The sequence below is a fragment of the Athene noctua genome, chromosome 6 (assembly GCF_965140245.1).
Source record: "Athene noctua chromosome 6, bAthNoc1.hap1.1, whole genome shotgun sequence".
Taxonomy (NCBI): domain Eukaryota; kingdom Metazoa; phylum Chordata; class Aves; order Strigiformes; family Strigidae; genus Athene; species Athene noctua.
Window position 1 is genome coordinate 50417376 of NC_134042.1, and position 16065 is coordinate 50433440.

Below are 16065 nucleotides of genomic sequence, written 5' to 3' on the forward strand. Positions count from 1 at the left end.
TCTAGCACGATGAAAGGCATGAAGGGTGACATATTTACAGCTCGCTGCTGTTACAGTAAACTCTGTGCAGCTCTCCATTCTGAGATTTACAATCAAACAGCTATTACAGCTCAAATCTTTCTAAGAGGACTGCAGTTCAATGTATCTTCTGATCTTCAGTGACAGAAAGGATAACAGGAAATATAAGCATGCATACATTAAGGCATCAGATGTGTGAAGAGCTGCTGGAAAGACTTTATTACTTCATCATTCACTACATGAAAATTTTCCACTTAAATCAAACATGAGACTTGCATCAACTTTTGGACTAACTCTCCTTCCTTCCCACTTTCTCCCATTTCTGTTTTTTCAGGGGCTTACCTGGAGGAACAGAGTCCACATAATACTTCTGAGCCTGTTTTCAAATGATTCCTGGTACAATTGATTTTGATCATCACCATCTTCTTTTACCAGTTCTAGCTCCAAGTTTGGAAAAAGGTGCCCTTTCCTCCCAGAAAGATGAATAGGAGAAGCCTCATGACACTTCCTGGCCCTTTCTGGTTCCTTGTAGAGCCTTTTCCCTGGGAAGATTTGTATTATGGTGAACTAGAAGGAGAAGGAGGAGCAGAGCAACCCCGTATTTGCTCCTTAATTTATGGAGAAAAGCAAGACTTCATCCTTTGGGGAGGAGTTACTCCTGTTGTCAGGAAATGTTGTGGTTTTCTGATGTCTTTAGCTTTTCTTTCCTGTTTCATGACTTACATTAATTCCTCAAGCCCCCACTGAATGTTCCCTAACCTTTCTTAAGTTTCCTTCCATTTATTTCTAGGATAGAAAGTGAATCAATAATAATCTCTAAGGTGAAAATTACGCTTGCCGCTCTCCTACAAAATTAAATACAGCTTTCCAAAATTTCACTCTTCTCTGACATTGTTCCCAAGCGGTTTCACTGAAATTTAGCAAATGGTTATTAAGGAAGCTGACGCTACCTGAGGAAGAGAAAAACCTTTTCAGTTCAGAGCCTTTTTGTATTTCTGAATCCTGTAGTCAAACAGAGTTAAATGGAAGCCAGAGGACACGTCCTCTTAGGGCATATCGAGTCATGCAACAGCACAGTGGAGAACTAACAGGTGAGCTCCAGTTTACTAATAATTCCTCTTGCAGAGGCTGCGCGAGAATCCTAGCTCAAGTTACAAAGCAGTTCAGTTGCAAGAGGCACAGTGCAGCACCCCTAACTAGCTTGGACACCACACTCAGTGCTATTCTGTTTCTGGGGTGAAGACCTCTGCACCATGCAGAGATAGCCCTTGCCAATAAAAAGCCAGAGGGAGCAAGGCTTTGAAGTTGAGGAAGTGTTCAGAAATAAATGGTAGGCCAGAAAGTCCTGAGCTGCGTGTTTACTTCTTCACACCTAGGTTTCTCTCCCTCTCACGTCTGCAGGTTTGCTAAATGAGGAGCAGGATTCAGTTCAGCTGTGGTTGGCAAGCGTTCATTTATACAGCTGACATGAAAGAGCAAGTCCAGAGCAGAGGCATCACTTAGCCCTGCACCGTTAACTCTGACACACAAGATTCAAGTAAGACTAGATACTTTTTCAATCTCTTCTAATATCCCTTCATTTCCTTAGTTAATTGCAAATCAAGTTTGTCCAAACCTACAGCTCTGGAAGCTACTGCGTGCAGTTCTCTCATTCAGAGGTGGGGCTTTAGCAACAATTCCAGAGATCGTGAGCCTGTATGAAAGGCCACATAACAGATAACACAGAATGGTAAGAACCAACAGGATCAATTCTGGTTATTTTCTTTTCTGATTGCTCTGAAATGTTACTTAGATTAAAACTTTTCCTGCAGCTGTGGGAAGCAATTCAAACTGAAAAACTGGCTGGACATTGCGTGGCCATTCTGAACCTGCCTTGATCTGTAGGTCTGGTTTCTGTCTGAGCAAGCAGGAGTAAGCCATTTTGTAACAGAACTGTAGACTTTCCCCGAGAAGAACACTGCATTAGAACACAGCTTTTACAGCATGAAAAACAGGGGACAGGGAACAAAGTGCAATTTTACACTGTTTTTTATGCAAGTCCTTGAGAATATAGGGTTTAGGTCATGGCAGCTTTCCAAGATGAAGTTGGCATGTGTTCACTGTAGGGCATTTCCAACCAACAGTTAATTCCTTCTCTTTTGTATAACAAAACTATAGAAACACAGCACCAGGAGCTTTCAAAAGCTTCTTCACTGTTACTTTTCATAGTAGTAGAGATAGAAAGCATCGAGTCTCATCCTCTAGCTGCCTGTGATTAAAGGCTCTAAATTAGCTGTAGGCAAAAAGAGCTAAAAATTTAAATTAAAAAAAAAATATGGAAGAGTACACAGTAACTTAAATAGGGAGGTTTTTTTACTTGCCTTACAAAATGTATTTCTCACATTCCTCATAAACTCCAGCTCATACAGAGACCTTTAAAAATATTATCTTCCCTGTGCTTTTGCAACAGTTCTAAAAAGAGTTGGTATGCTTTCCAGCTCATACAGAAACTGTCCTTTCAAAAAATTTACAAACGATAGGGGAGCCTGCATTAGTTAAGACTACTACTACCATCTTTATTTTCAGACATAAGAGAGGAATAAGTCTTCTGTATTGGATTGCTTCCTCAGGCTTGAGTTCTTACATGAATGCTTCAGCAGAGAACTGAAGAGAAAATCTCCTCTGACTAGTACTAGAAAAATTGTGCTGCTGAAAGGTTTTACTATCTCCTTGCTTACCGGTGGTGGCCTCAAGTTTGTTAGGTACAGACAACCAGGGTGGGTGATGCCTATGACCTTTTTTAAAGTTAAAAAGAGCTAGGTATAGTTAAGATTTAAAGACTCTAGTCTTGATTTAAATACGCACTGATTGCATCTTAGACAGCTCTTACACTGCCTTTGACTACTACTACCTCAGGGACAACAGATTTAAGATCCTCCCACAGTGTATTAAATGGCACAATCTTGAATCAAGAAAGCAAATACAAGCCTTGCTCTTGTGGTAAAGAGCTTATGTTGGTTCCCCAGAATAAAGCTGTTAACATCAATCTCTCAGAATAAAGCTGTTAACAGCAATCTTTACCGCGTGCTGCAGATATTCTGTATCAAGGGCACAGAGCATGCTGGAGGTAAAGACTGAGACTGCAAAATTGACATTCAGAGAGCAGAGGAGAGGCTTAATAGGACTGGAACGACCTGTGTCTGCAGTAGCCTGTGCTATCAGATAACATGCTGCAGCATCCTGTACCAGCCTGAGAGTACTGAGCCAAACAGCTCTGTATCCAGCCATTGTAATCACGTGCTGTTCCTCCAGACAGCTGGATTTCAGTCACTTAGGTGCAAAAAATGACAAAGGTTTAAATTGTAAAGCCAGCTGAAATTTGTTACTTCATACCTTTCAGAACCACGTGTGGCAATTGTAAATATAAAATACTGTATCCCACCAGCTATTCTGAACTTCACTTCCCCCGAAGGTAAACACCAGGGGATGAGAGATGTGTATGTGAGCAACTGACTGTTCTTACACATTTCCTCTTTCTTCAGCGGGGCAGCAGGGGGAACACAAGCTAAAATCCCAGTTCTATTTACTACTTGCTACCATTTCATTACGTGAAGAGGGGGAAAAAAAAGCCTGCAGGTTTGATGTATAGATCTGCTAAGCTGTAGCAAGCACAGAATGCTAGCATCTCATCATTTATTAAACCTGGTCTATCAGCAGACTTGCTTTTGCTCCACTTTCAAAGAACCATCTCGTAGAGAGGTTAAGCACACATCAGCCATTTTTGCTGATTGATAAACATTTGCATTTACCATACAGTCACCTGTTTTTTCCCTTTCTGGGACTATGTATGCTTCATCATTAATACTACAGACAGAAAGACAGACTCTTCTTTTTGTAAGGTAGAGGGGGATGAACAGCAGCACCCTGGATTCAATGCCCCTAATGTACAGCTTAGGCCAAAGACATTTGGGAATTTTTTTTTCTGCTACAAAGTAATTGCTATTAAAAATATAACTGTCAAGAAAATAATATTACTGCCAATAAAATGTTGTAATTACACACTAACCAGCACTCGTCCTCCAAAGATGTAACCTTTATTTCCCAGCACAGCACACGTATGAGCTGCTCGAGGCTGAGGTGGATCTCCACCCTGAAAGAATCAAAATAAGATCCTTCAGAACATCATCGAAGCGCCAGCCAAGGCTAGTGGCAAGTCAGTAACACAGAGACTGCAAAAATAAGGCCAGCATGCATCAGTATGCTGACAGAACTGCAACTTTAGAATGAAATCATTTGTAGTCACGTCCGAGACACCACAGACATTAGAAGATAACATATAATTGCCAAGGATGACTTTAATTGAGTTGCCTCAGTTGCTAATGTTTAATATATTCCTTCTTGGTCTGATTTATCATTGCTTTACTTAAGTGAAATTCAATTAATTTATCTTTAATTCCTAAGCATAAAATTACAGCAACACATCAGTTATAATTGATATCTCCTGTGCAGCTTTATTTTTCCAAAGTGCAAACCATCAGGAACTGGTACTAAAATCTCTGCAAATCAGATCTTAAAATCTGATGTTACATCCAATAGCCACATGCCAAAAAATCTTCCCTGTGTAAATCAGAAATAAAGACAGCAAAATTGGCTTTTACTTTTCAGTGTAATTTCACTTTTTGCATTTAGTTTTACAGGGATTTTAAAACATCCTATAAAGACCATAAAATAGTGTCGGAGACATTACAGTATACTTCTTCTAGTGAGTTCTTATGTAAACTCACCAGGATTTTATGAACCTTTACAGCATACTATCATATTAATATTAATAAATAGAAATGTGTGCATTACTATTTTAGTGGGAAACTGAGTATAAACGCTCCTTTGGAAGACTATTAAAATAATGTATTTGCTGAAGACTATCTGATCTGTTTATTCTAACAGCATAGCATGACTGGGAGATATTCGTTCAAAGGATTTTTCAGCATTAACTCTTGAAAGGAACACAGCAACTCCATATACTCAATGCTCAAATTAACAACTCTATAACCCTCGCATACCAAACATGTATCTTTACTTCACAAAGGAAAACCAAAGGTCTGAACTAACAATACAGCAAATTAACTCTCCCCTTGGCTTCTTTATGTCTGTGAAAGCTGAACAGTGAACCAAGAGAGACTAGATTTCAACCACTGTTGCTCTTTCACCTTTCCCACTGCCCTCTCAGCTTTATGAAAAGGGGGAGGCAGGGGAAAGGGTGAAATCCCCAGGCAGACCTTAATCTCTCATGTTCTCAGTGATGGGTTATCCATGCTGCATCTTAATTATACACAGAGTCACCCAAACAGCTTCATATGAAAACAGCTGAGATACAGGGGTTTGTTAACCTCAGCTTGGCACCATTGAAACCGTTTGTGTGTTTGTACCACGCTCTCCCCAAAGACCTTCAGCTTCGTTCCTTCGCTAGGTGTGACACAGGGTGAACACAGAGCTGCCCTGGGCTAACGGCTGCGCTCCAGCCCTCAACCTCCTCCATATCCACAGCCCTGGCAAGGACACCCAAAGTCGACAGAATCACCATAATCCGTTTCTGCAGGACCCTCTGTGAGGAGCCACTGAAACACCTCCACACCCCGTTCCTCAGCCCCACTCTGGTATTCCTACTTAAATTGTTGTCTGGAGTACTGCAGTGCCTTGCCTTTTCCAGCAACGGAGCGCTGACAGTAATTTTATATTCCCAACAGTTGTCTTAAAGCTTCAATACAAAGCTTTACCTCAAAAGTATCCCCTAGATACAATACTGTATCATTTTCTGGTGTGTCCAGATTTCTAACACCTCTCTGAAGTTTACGATATTTTTTGCATCAGAACCACATTAGAAGAAAAACACCAGTTTAATAACACCCCATGGGGAAAAAAAAAAAATCATATCAGTTCTGAATTTTCCACATTTCAGAGGCATCCTGTTTAATGTAATAAGCCTGAGCAATACAAAGGATATTCAAATGACTTTTCCCACCATCAACTTCTAGAGCACAATACCTATTCGAAATGCAGTAAAATCACAACTGTGTCAAAAGACAAGACTGAAAAACACTCACTCTAATTGCTGGTTGAGACCAAGTTTGTGTGGTTGTGTCAAAAACATGAACATCATTATGCCATCCCCAGAATATCTGTCCTTCCTAAAAAAGAAGTGAAAAAATTAAAAGTAAGTATATTTTATTTTAAAATCTTTGTGCTTATTAAAGGAGGCAAGCTCACAAGTGATCTGTCAAAACAGAAAATGAACTAAAATAGATAATTTTATTAGAAGAAACATGTGTTGATATTTTTAATAATGATGCAGCAGCTCAGGTCTAGTTGAAGGTCAACAGCACTGGGGAACGTTAGGGCTGATGACACTTTTGAAAATGGGCTTTGAGCTCTGACATCAGTCACTGCAGTAGACAAATTCTACCTTCTCATTTTTAGCATAACATACTGAGAAATAAATAGATTGTACAAAGAAATAAATTTCTGTAAGTCGATATTTAACATCATATGTAAGGATCTATACTCCTTTGAATGCATATCTATTTCTTATTAATTCCTGTCACTAAATAATGAGTCTTCTTTTATTAACTGTAAGAAATCACTATAGGAAACTATCTAATCCAGGCATTTAAAGCAATGGCATTTACTCTTGATAACAAATTTTTAAAAAATCAACCTAAAGTATTTGTCAGGCTTGTAAAGCTATAAATTCCCTATTGTTACTTCAAGGAAATAAATTCTAACATTTTCTGGGAGTTTTGTATTTAAAATATGTCTTCAGATTTAAAATACTGCCTTTGTTCCTGCTTTGACAGCATTTTGTTTCACTGCACTCAAAGCCTAGCACTGGGTACTCAGAATATGCTGAACACCCACTGCTCCCAACACACACTATCTGAAATTTCAAATCTGAGTCAAAAGATTCTAATTTCCATTTCTGCTGATGCTACAAATAAAGAAAAAAAATCAGGCAGATTTTCATACTTACTGAGTATAGTACAAAAGATCACGTTTTGACAATCAGAAAGGATAAATCACTCTGAATTGTGACAAATCTCTTACCCAAAATGCATCATGGACATCAAAACAATCACTCAGTTCATTATGCTTCCTACAGCCGTAGCCACCAAAATATATTAGCCTAAAAGAACCACAACAAAACACAAGTTCAGTTAGCTGTTTTGTAAATAACGTTCAAGTGGATAAGCTGTAATAATTTATTTCAAATTTTGGTTTACCTGCTGTACTGCTAATAACATTAAGAACTTGAAATACTTTGTATTGCACCTAATTACGCAGCAAACCTTACCGAGACGAAGGTTGTAGTTACACTGCTCAAGCCTAACAGAAATGCACATAAGCAAGGAAGGTTCAAGATACCTCACAGTCCCTATTCTCTATTCCTCCATCCACAAGCTTAACTATCACCATCACATTTTCAGACACGAGCCTCAAAATGACACATAACACACAACAGTGAAATGCCTGTGTTTCTGCTAGAATTCCTACCCTTTTCTACTGAAATTCCTATGTTCCTGCTGTATTTGTTAGCTTTCTGTATACATCTTTTCACAATAAATGTTCCCGAGGTTCAGCCCACAGACTGCCTGTGACCCACAAAGCCTTTCTCTAGCTGATAAAAAGATTCTTTTCAACTAAGCACTACTCAACATATTGCATTGCAAGTATTGTTACACACCTCCCAGCCTAATATTCCACCCATGAAATGGCCATCCATAAGTAATGGTTCCTAAAGTTTTGTTTAACTTCAACATTTGAGGATATTTGGTATAGTTGTTAGTGATCTTGGGAGAAGGCAATTTAGGAAATGATGGGATGGTGAAGGTCATTCCAGACTGACATTCCTAGGGAAACAGAGTTACTGACAGCATTGTGCAATACACCACGACATCCTGATCTGCAAATTCACATCTTGTGAAATTTTAATGTATACTTCTGAAAAGGTGCATAGCTTGTCCCCAAATACTTCTGTTAAATGAAAAGGTTATACTCTGACACCTAAAATAGGTCATTTTCTCAGTATGCGGGTTACATGATACTCCGAATAGATTAAATTAGTTTTAAATAATCTTGTATCAACAGCTAAGGAGAAGTCGTTCAAATATATGTAATTTCATGTATCTTGCAGTTAAATTACATTTACAAAACCAAGATATAGTACTGAGAGGCATTATACAGCTTATGCAAAACCTCTTTAGATGTGGAATCTAGAAACAGCTTAATCATTTACATTTTATGGTGTTCGCTGTATATCATATTCTTGTTTACAGTAACTTTTATAACATGTCACTTCCTTGTGACCAGATATGCCACAGTATCCGGACACTTTCCATAAGAAAACACAAAATCTGAAGTAAAATATTTATTTTTAGCTAAGTATTTTTTCTAAATACACTCAGTAACTTTTACAACACGCATATATAGGCTGACTTGGCTCTTAGGAAAGAAAGATAATCACTGAAATGCCTTTGCAATTATCAGCATTTATACGCTATTAAAATCCTTTAAAATATACTAAATGTACTTTATTGCCGTTAATAATTTAATGCTCACATAATGCAACAAAAAACACTGTAATTTTTATACTAATTTTTTAATGTGCTAAAATTAAAACCGTAAGTAACAGATGCATAATGATTTTTATCTAAAGACTCAAAGCATTCCACAAACTTTCACTAATCTCCCAACCCTCTCCTTAAGTGGATTTATACTTACCATTAATTCAGCTCACGTTTCATGTGAGAAAAGTCTGGCAGAAAGTTGTTAGGAGAGTTACACAAAATCCCATAGCAAGTCAAGCTAAGAATTAAGAGTTTCATGAATCCCAAACCTGTGTGCTCTTCACTTTATAGTACTTCCTCTCTGCAATTAACACATATTAAATATTCTTAATGTGTTACCTGTCCTTATACACCCAGCAGGAAAGCTTGTCACGTGGTGTGGGAGGTTGACCTTTAAAATTTGTAATTTTTTTCCACCTATAGGTTCCATTTTTTGTTCGCAAATTAACATAATACAGCTTAAAAGAAAAAAATTACAATATTTTCAGTATAAATGATGTCGAAGAATCCAGCACAAATCACCAACAAAAAAGAACAACCCACCACCCCCAGAACAGAGTACTTACTTTCAAAAAATAAACCAACAAAAAAACTGACAGTGTAGCAACATACAGGAAGAGTCCAATACACCACAAGAACACAGTCAAAGTGTGAGAATTAGCAGCAATTTCCTCGCCTTCATGCAGCCAGAACAGAACAGAACAGTAATATCTTACTCCTTCCAGAGTCAATTGAAGCCTTGCAAAAAACTTCTGCAAGACGAACAGCAGCTCCCAGTTCAATTCTACTGGCAGAACTGTCAGTAGTTCTGTCTAACCTAACTAGGTAACTGCCCAAAATCAACAAAGCTTGTGAACGCATTACTAAACTGAGATCTGATTTACAGGCTCCAGTTCAGTTATTTTCTAGTCAGGACTGAACTCTGACTTCATTTACACTAGATGATAAAACAGCTCACTTCGTCTACTTTGCCACTCCAGTCTTCAGTTACAAGGAAGACTGGTAGCTAGTTATATAAGAAAGGTAATCACTATCAAAGAGCAAAAATAAAAGTGATATTCTAAGATCAATTTCAGTTATGGCTGCCAACATTTTTATTTTTTTTTTAAAAAAAAAGGCAATTGGGAATGCATTGGCAGTTTTCAGAAATAAATAGAGGAAGTTTCATGTAATAGGTCTTACTCTGAGGCTATGATTCAGTGAAAAATTCCAGGAAAAAAAAGTTGAACATTAAAACAGAAACTAAAGGGGTTTTTTTGTCAGTTTAAAAGTATACTTTTTCTACAAAAACAAAGCTCTTCCTTAAATTTCTCCTTAATGCAAAGTACACCAAACAAAACAGTAAGGTCAGCATTATTATTAATTCAAATACAGTATGTTATGGGAAAAAAAAAAAAGAATACAATACCCGATTACTGTATCCTTTATCATCAAATCCACCAAAAATATACAGCTTCCCATTAATGCTTGCCCCACAGCTTCCTGACATGGAGGTAGGTAACTCTCCTTCCATTAGGTGCATTGTCCTGCAATTTAGCACATACATTAAGTCTTAGAATGTTGCTCTCAAATCTGCTAAAATTAACAAACGCAAACCAGATGTATTAATAATTTTTAGATTTAAAGCTACAAATGCTGTTTCGGCTCCTGCAGTCTAAGAGGACTTTCACACAAATATTGTGTTTACGAAGCATCTCATTCTTTTTCTGAAGGTGAAGCCTAAAAGAGCATTAGTACAGCAGAAACTTTAATTATTCAAAACTTGGAAAGACTATTAACTCCAGAAACTCCTGAGGCGAAAACATGATATTGCTGTTATTTTACAAATGGAAAACTGAGGCAGAAGTAGAAATCAGGTCAGAAGCACTCACTAATTTGGGTGCCCAATATGCCACTCCTAAAATTTTGCGCTGTTTAGCGTAATAAAAAATCTTCAATAATGATGATTTTAGCAGCGAGTTCTCTGCTCAGCAGCAGACCCTAGCCTTTTCCTTGCTGCCCTCACTTGATGTAACATCACACAACCTCAAGCACTACACAACTATCTGACAAAACTCAATTTCTGCCGAACTCACAAGGCTGAGCATCAGGCCAAGACTGTGCTTAGGCTCATCACTCCACGTTGAAAACAGCTTTCCTAGGATCTCAAATTTGTACAGATCAGGACCTGCATTTCCCCCTCACACATACAGAGGATGTGTGATTTGTTTAGGATTTCCACCTCATCACCACACCTCCAATCTCTGGAGATTTAGCAGCCAAATCCCAGCCTCTCTGTGCTGGCGCTCAACTCCTTGCCCCAGCTTTGCTGTCGACGCCTCAACTGCTTTCACCCCACAGTGTCTGGCTGAAGCGTTCTTCCCCTGCTGTTCCCGTTCATTTTTCTCAGCTCGACACTTGATTTGTCTCTGTGCCTTTCAACAGGGTCCTTTGCCCCGTCTCCCTCCTCAGTCCAAAGCTTGATTCCACTTTTTCTTCTCTCTGCTAGGCCTAACACCACCACACTTGCTGATCCAGTCAATTACCTCCATCCCCTTCTTCAGTGCCTCCACATCGAGATTTTTCTACCACTGAGGGCTATAAAGAAAAGGATTCTTACAGCTTTGAGTTCTGATGCTAGGTTGATACCCCAACCTAAAAGCCCTGGAGGCAGCCATTGAAAAGTTTTTTATGCACTAAATGACAAGAGGTGAATGATGCAGGGGTAACCTGTCCCTACTGAAAACGGTGCCTCGCTAAAACTGGCACTGCTCCCAAATACCTTTTCTGCCAGAGGCCAGCCCACCTTCCCCTTCTCTGCTCTTGCTCTCCCACTCCTGCCCGCTCCCGTGCCGTGCGGCACACTCGGCTGTACATGTACAACTCTTTGTGCTGTAAACTGAATGAAATCAAGAACGTATCCAGGTTAAAAATAACACTGAAAAAAGAAAAGTTATATTTAACTCAGATCACTTTCCTGATCCAATTTCTCGTGTGACCATATAAACAGCTGTACCAGTACAACCAATACGGAGATGTCGGAGTGAAAACCAAGAGAGTGTGAGGTTGCTTTAGCCAACCCTTTCACCAAAAGAAGCAGCAAACCACAGTCTCAGTGAGTGTGCAATCTTAAAAAAAAAAAAAAAAAAAAAGGAAAAAAATACTTGGTAGAACTTCGCAGCTAACCATACACAAAGTGTTGTTTTCAAAGTCAGTGACTTGACCACACAGATGTAGAAGTTTGTACATACTGTGAGACACCTTCCTGACCCAGCCCTCCTCCCCTTCTCCCTTCTACCTCCAAACTGTTACTTTGAATACAGGTATGCACCAAACATACAAACAGGTGGGAGACTAGAAAGACAGCTGGCAAAAAACACATATAATCCCAAATGGATACTACTTTACCAGACTGAATGCAATTATTGTAATAGAAACCATTGGAAAATTTAAAAAGAGGCGTCGTTATCTCTCCCCACATATGAGATGTAAACCCAATGAATATAAAATGTCAAGATTATACTGCTAGTGATGTGCAAGGTCTGGTTACTTATGAGTTCTTTACGCAAATACACTCAGAACACAATTAAGTAATAACAAAAAATACATAATTGTAAATAGATCAAGACCCCAAATATCCAGTGTTTAAACACTCCTTTTAACACAAAAGTTAATGTATGGAAAACTAAGCCAAAATAAATGCCTCCAAAAAATGCACCTGTTTTAACAACAGAGCCTGAAGCTGATCATTTCAAACATTCTCTTGAAAAAAACAATTATACTTGAGTAACTAATGTGTTTCCTGGAGTTAATTTGCAAGTGTATGTGTCTGTTCTTCAGTCTTCACATTAATCATCTGCTATTTAAACTCCAGGGAACACGACCAATAACTTATGTAGCCGAAGTCTTTTCACCGCAGCTCTATGCAAAGATCAACTTATATATTAATTAAACATAAATTATGCAACTTACCATAACCCACTATCCATTTCGTAGATCCAGAGCTCATCATTAGGCAGATAAACTTCATTTTCTTCAATTGACTAAAACCGAAAAAAAAATTTGCAAATGTTAAATCAATTATGCATTATACACCATACGTTTTAAAATGAAATACCAAATCGTGTTACTTAGCAACATGGAATAATCTTAAGGAGATAATCTTCCAGAGCATAAGTCATTCCCCATCATTATTGCTCTGATCATTACAGACTTAAAAAGGCAGCTCAATAATGCTAATATTTTACAATTTGTACTAGAAGTTCAAAAAAGATGTTTTTCATTTTTTGAAGCTATTAAAAATACTGTGCTAGGCCTTTCCTGATGTCACTGAGCTTTGCTGATTGTTAATAGCATCTTTAATCACTCATATTAAGGTGTGGTTTATAAAAACATAAGTTTGGTGTATCAGAGGCAGGAGGAGAAGCGTTCCAGTATTAAAAAAACAGTACAAATATAATACAGTAGCCAATTTGTGAAGGTAAGAAAATAGCCCAGGTGAACAGTTAAGTCATGAGGAAACAGAGACAACTGCTACTAACAAGTAGCACAACAGTACCGTAACATGATTGTGGATTGAAAAAAATACAAAAATCTTAAGAGAGCCTGTCAGAGACGCTTCCCTCCTCTGTTAAAATGCTGCTATTAAAGGAAGCATTTATTCAGTCACTGATGTGATCACTCTGAAAAAATTCTGCTGTACCTTTAGCCTTCACACCTCCAAATACAGAACATCAAAGACGAGCATCAAAGTATTAACGCTGTTCTTTGGGGCTTTTTGCACCTTCAAGGGGAAAAAAAAAAAAAAGAGTTCTCCTTCCCCTGAAGGATTTTTTTCCCCTCATTCCACAAGCCCTTTTTATCTTTTCCAGAAACGGAGACTTTGCCACGCTGTGTAGATGGATAACGAACTCAACAACTACACAGAAAGTTAGAAAAAACCACTCGTTTTAAAAATGAGGAACTTACTTCCTCAGGCCCACTCATTAACGGCACAGATTTACCAGCTTAACATTTTGCCAAGAAAGATGTGTAACAACATAAACCAGACCAGATTTGAAGCTCCTGAATTAAAACTCATTATCTTTTATTTTGGGAGATACTTTTAATTAGGAGGCAATTCTTGGTGTAATGGAAAAATATAGAGAAAATTGTAACTGAAAAGCACAAAAAGAACAGTCATTTGCAGTGACTGAAGGAACAAAATGTTAAATATAAAAGAGCTTAACCTATGCCCTAACATGAAGGAGAAAATTAATTCCTCTGTGGAAGACAGATCTATGAAGACTCCCAAAAGAGGCCATGTAAGAGAGGAAAATAATTTGGGAAATAATGATGAAGAAGAATAACAAACAGGAGAAGGAAGCCCAAAAGAATGCAACTGCAGCACTCAGGCTGAGTAACACCACCACCATTAATAACTGTCCTAGCATTAGAAAGAAATGAAACTGTGAGGGAATAAGCAGCCAGCGTCAGTTAAAAAAAAAAAAAAAAAATAAATAAATTAAAATTAAATGAATGTGAGGAAAAGAGTAAGTTAAATACAAACCCAAAATTTAATTATTAACAATGTAATTGCTGATATTGATTACTTGCCTTTTAATGATACTTTACTGTTACATTTTAATCTGAAAGGTACCAGCCAGACACTATGTTTGGCACAATTCATGAGACAAGCTCTGCTGTTACAACACAGCCTGCAGCTTTCACAAAGTGCAGAAGTCTACCCAATTTAATCTAGATACGTCAGCGGTCAGAGGCCGAGCATTTGCTACAGAACCAGCTCTGAGCAAACACAGGGATGACAAAAATAAATTGGCTGGGCAGCAGTCCACCATCAACATGTAAAATGTAAAAATGTAAAAACTATTTACCTGTGTGAAGTGCTGCTTAAAGAGCAACTATGATTTTCATAATACTCTCCACAAATACATAAGTAAAACTACTCAAAATGTTTGCAAAGTTTATCTTCTAAGCTTAACTCACATTGTCTGGTTTTTGCCTGTGCCATGAACCCAGGATCCTTTATTAGAAAAACGTTGAAAACACTGCCCTAGCCAGTCCAACTTCAGTTTCTAAAGACCAAAGCATAGAGAACTACCATGTATTACCAGTAATTTAGGTGTTGTATAGTTATACAGAGTATTATGGAGTTCAAGGCCAGAAAAGGACACTAAATTTTCCTGTACGCCACAGATAACTCACACTATTTAAAGATATTCTAAAGGTGGCTAACTTCTCGACACTACAATGTATTCAAATCCTTACATGACTTGCAGTCACAAGAAACACAAACTAACAAAGACCCCAAAAGGGAAGATGTGGGGACAGTTTACAGGCTCCTGAGGGCTCCTTCATTTCATTAGTTTGATATCAGGCAAGCCTGGCCACACCGACAGGCTAGAGAAGGTGTGCCAGGGCAACCCAGCCAGCCAAACCCTGCCACCTACCACAGCTGAGGGTTTGTATTTCAGTACACGGTATCTGTTTGTCTTTTCGGTATTTCAGTAGTCACCGGCAGCACAACCCACTTCAAGTCAAATAAATCCAGCTTAGGTGCAGAGCAGCTCTTCAAACTCCACAAGCCACCCAGCTCTATCCTATCCTTAAGTCCAATGTTTTTATTTAAAAAAAAAAAAAAAAAACAAAAAACAAAACATTCTAACTTCTAGAAATGAAACTATAATGTGTTTCAGGAAGAAACAAGAGTCGACTAGCTGCTAGTACCCGAGTGCCCTAGAAATGTCCTTCCCTTTGTTACTACACACACTCAGAAGTTACACTGTATTTTAAAACTTCAATCCGGGAGCCCCCAGCCAGAATTCTTTGCTTGAGTTCAGAGGAGCTTCGCACATTTCAGAGTTTACCTTAGCCTGTAACAAATATAGACAGAATACTGAAAATAATAACGTGGTTTTGACCTGAACAGGGCCGGAATACTAAGCATGGCTACTTTCACATTTTAGGGCTAACATGCACAGACACTGTGCATAATATAAACTGGCTGTATATAATGTAATATCACTCATAGTTCTTTTTTTGGACAGAATTAACCCAGAGCTAAAAGTCACAAGAATTTAGTCATGCCAGAACTACTACTGATCTTTCTACGGGGAAAAAAAAGCAGATGTGGTTTTAGTCTGCCACCAGCTTGTCTTTGAAGTGACAGAACAGCATTCTGAGTGAGGAAAACACACTGAGCATAGCATACAACTACTAAGAAGTAAAAAATGCAGGGACTCGGGAACAAGAACGCGAATTACACACTCGAAAAACACAGCTACAAATTATAGCCGTCACCCCACAGAGGAAGGGGGATGAGAAGCCCTCTCTGAGGAACCACAGGTTGGTCGGAAAAAGAGAAGCAAACCGGCTCTACCAGTCCTTCCCCAGCACGCGCTCCGCGATGGAGACACCTAAAAACAGAGGAGGAGGCGGCAGCCATGGGTGCCGGTCGGGGGCACCTACGCTT

General features: G+C 38.5%; 1 protein-coding gene across 1 annotated transcript in view; it reads right to left on the minus strand.

The window, feature by feature from the left end:
• The window catches only part of KLHDC1 (kelch domain containing 1), a 30405-nt gene that overhangs the window by 13701 nt on the left and 639 nt on the right, over window positions 1-16065 (minus strand). Inside the window, exons 2-7 of the mRNA XM_074909038.1 lie at window positions 12567-12637; window positions 10024-10141; window positions 8955-9073; window positions 7096-7174; window positions 6099-6182; window positions 4064-4147 (exon numbers count right to left, since the gene is read on the minus strand). Coding sequence (XP_074765139.1) covers window positions 4064-4147; window positions 6099-6182; window positions 7096-7174; window positions 8955-9073; window positions 10024-10141; window positions 12567-12637 — 555 coding nt within the window. The remainder of the gene's footprint in view (window positions 1-4063; window positions 4148-6098; window positions 6183-7095; window positions 7175-8954; window positions 9074-10023; window positions 10142-12566; window positions 12638-16065) is intronic.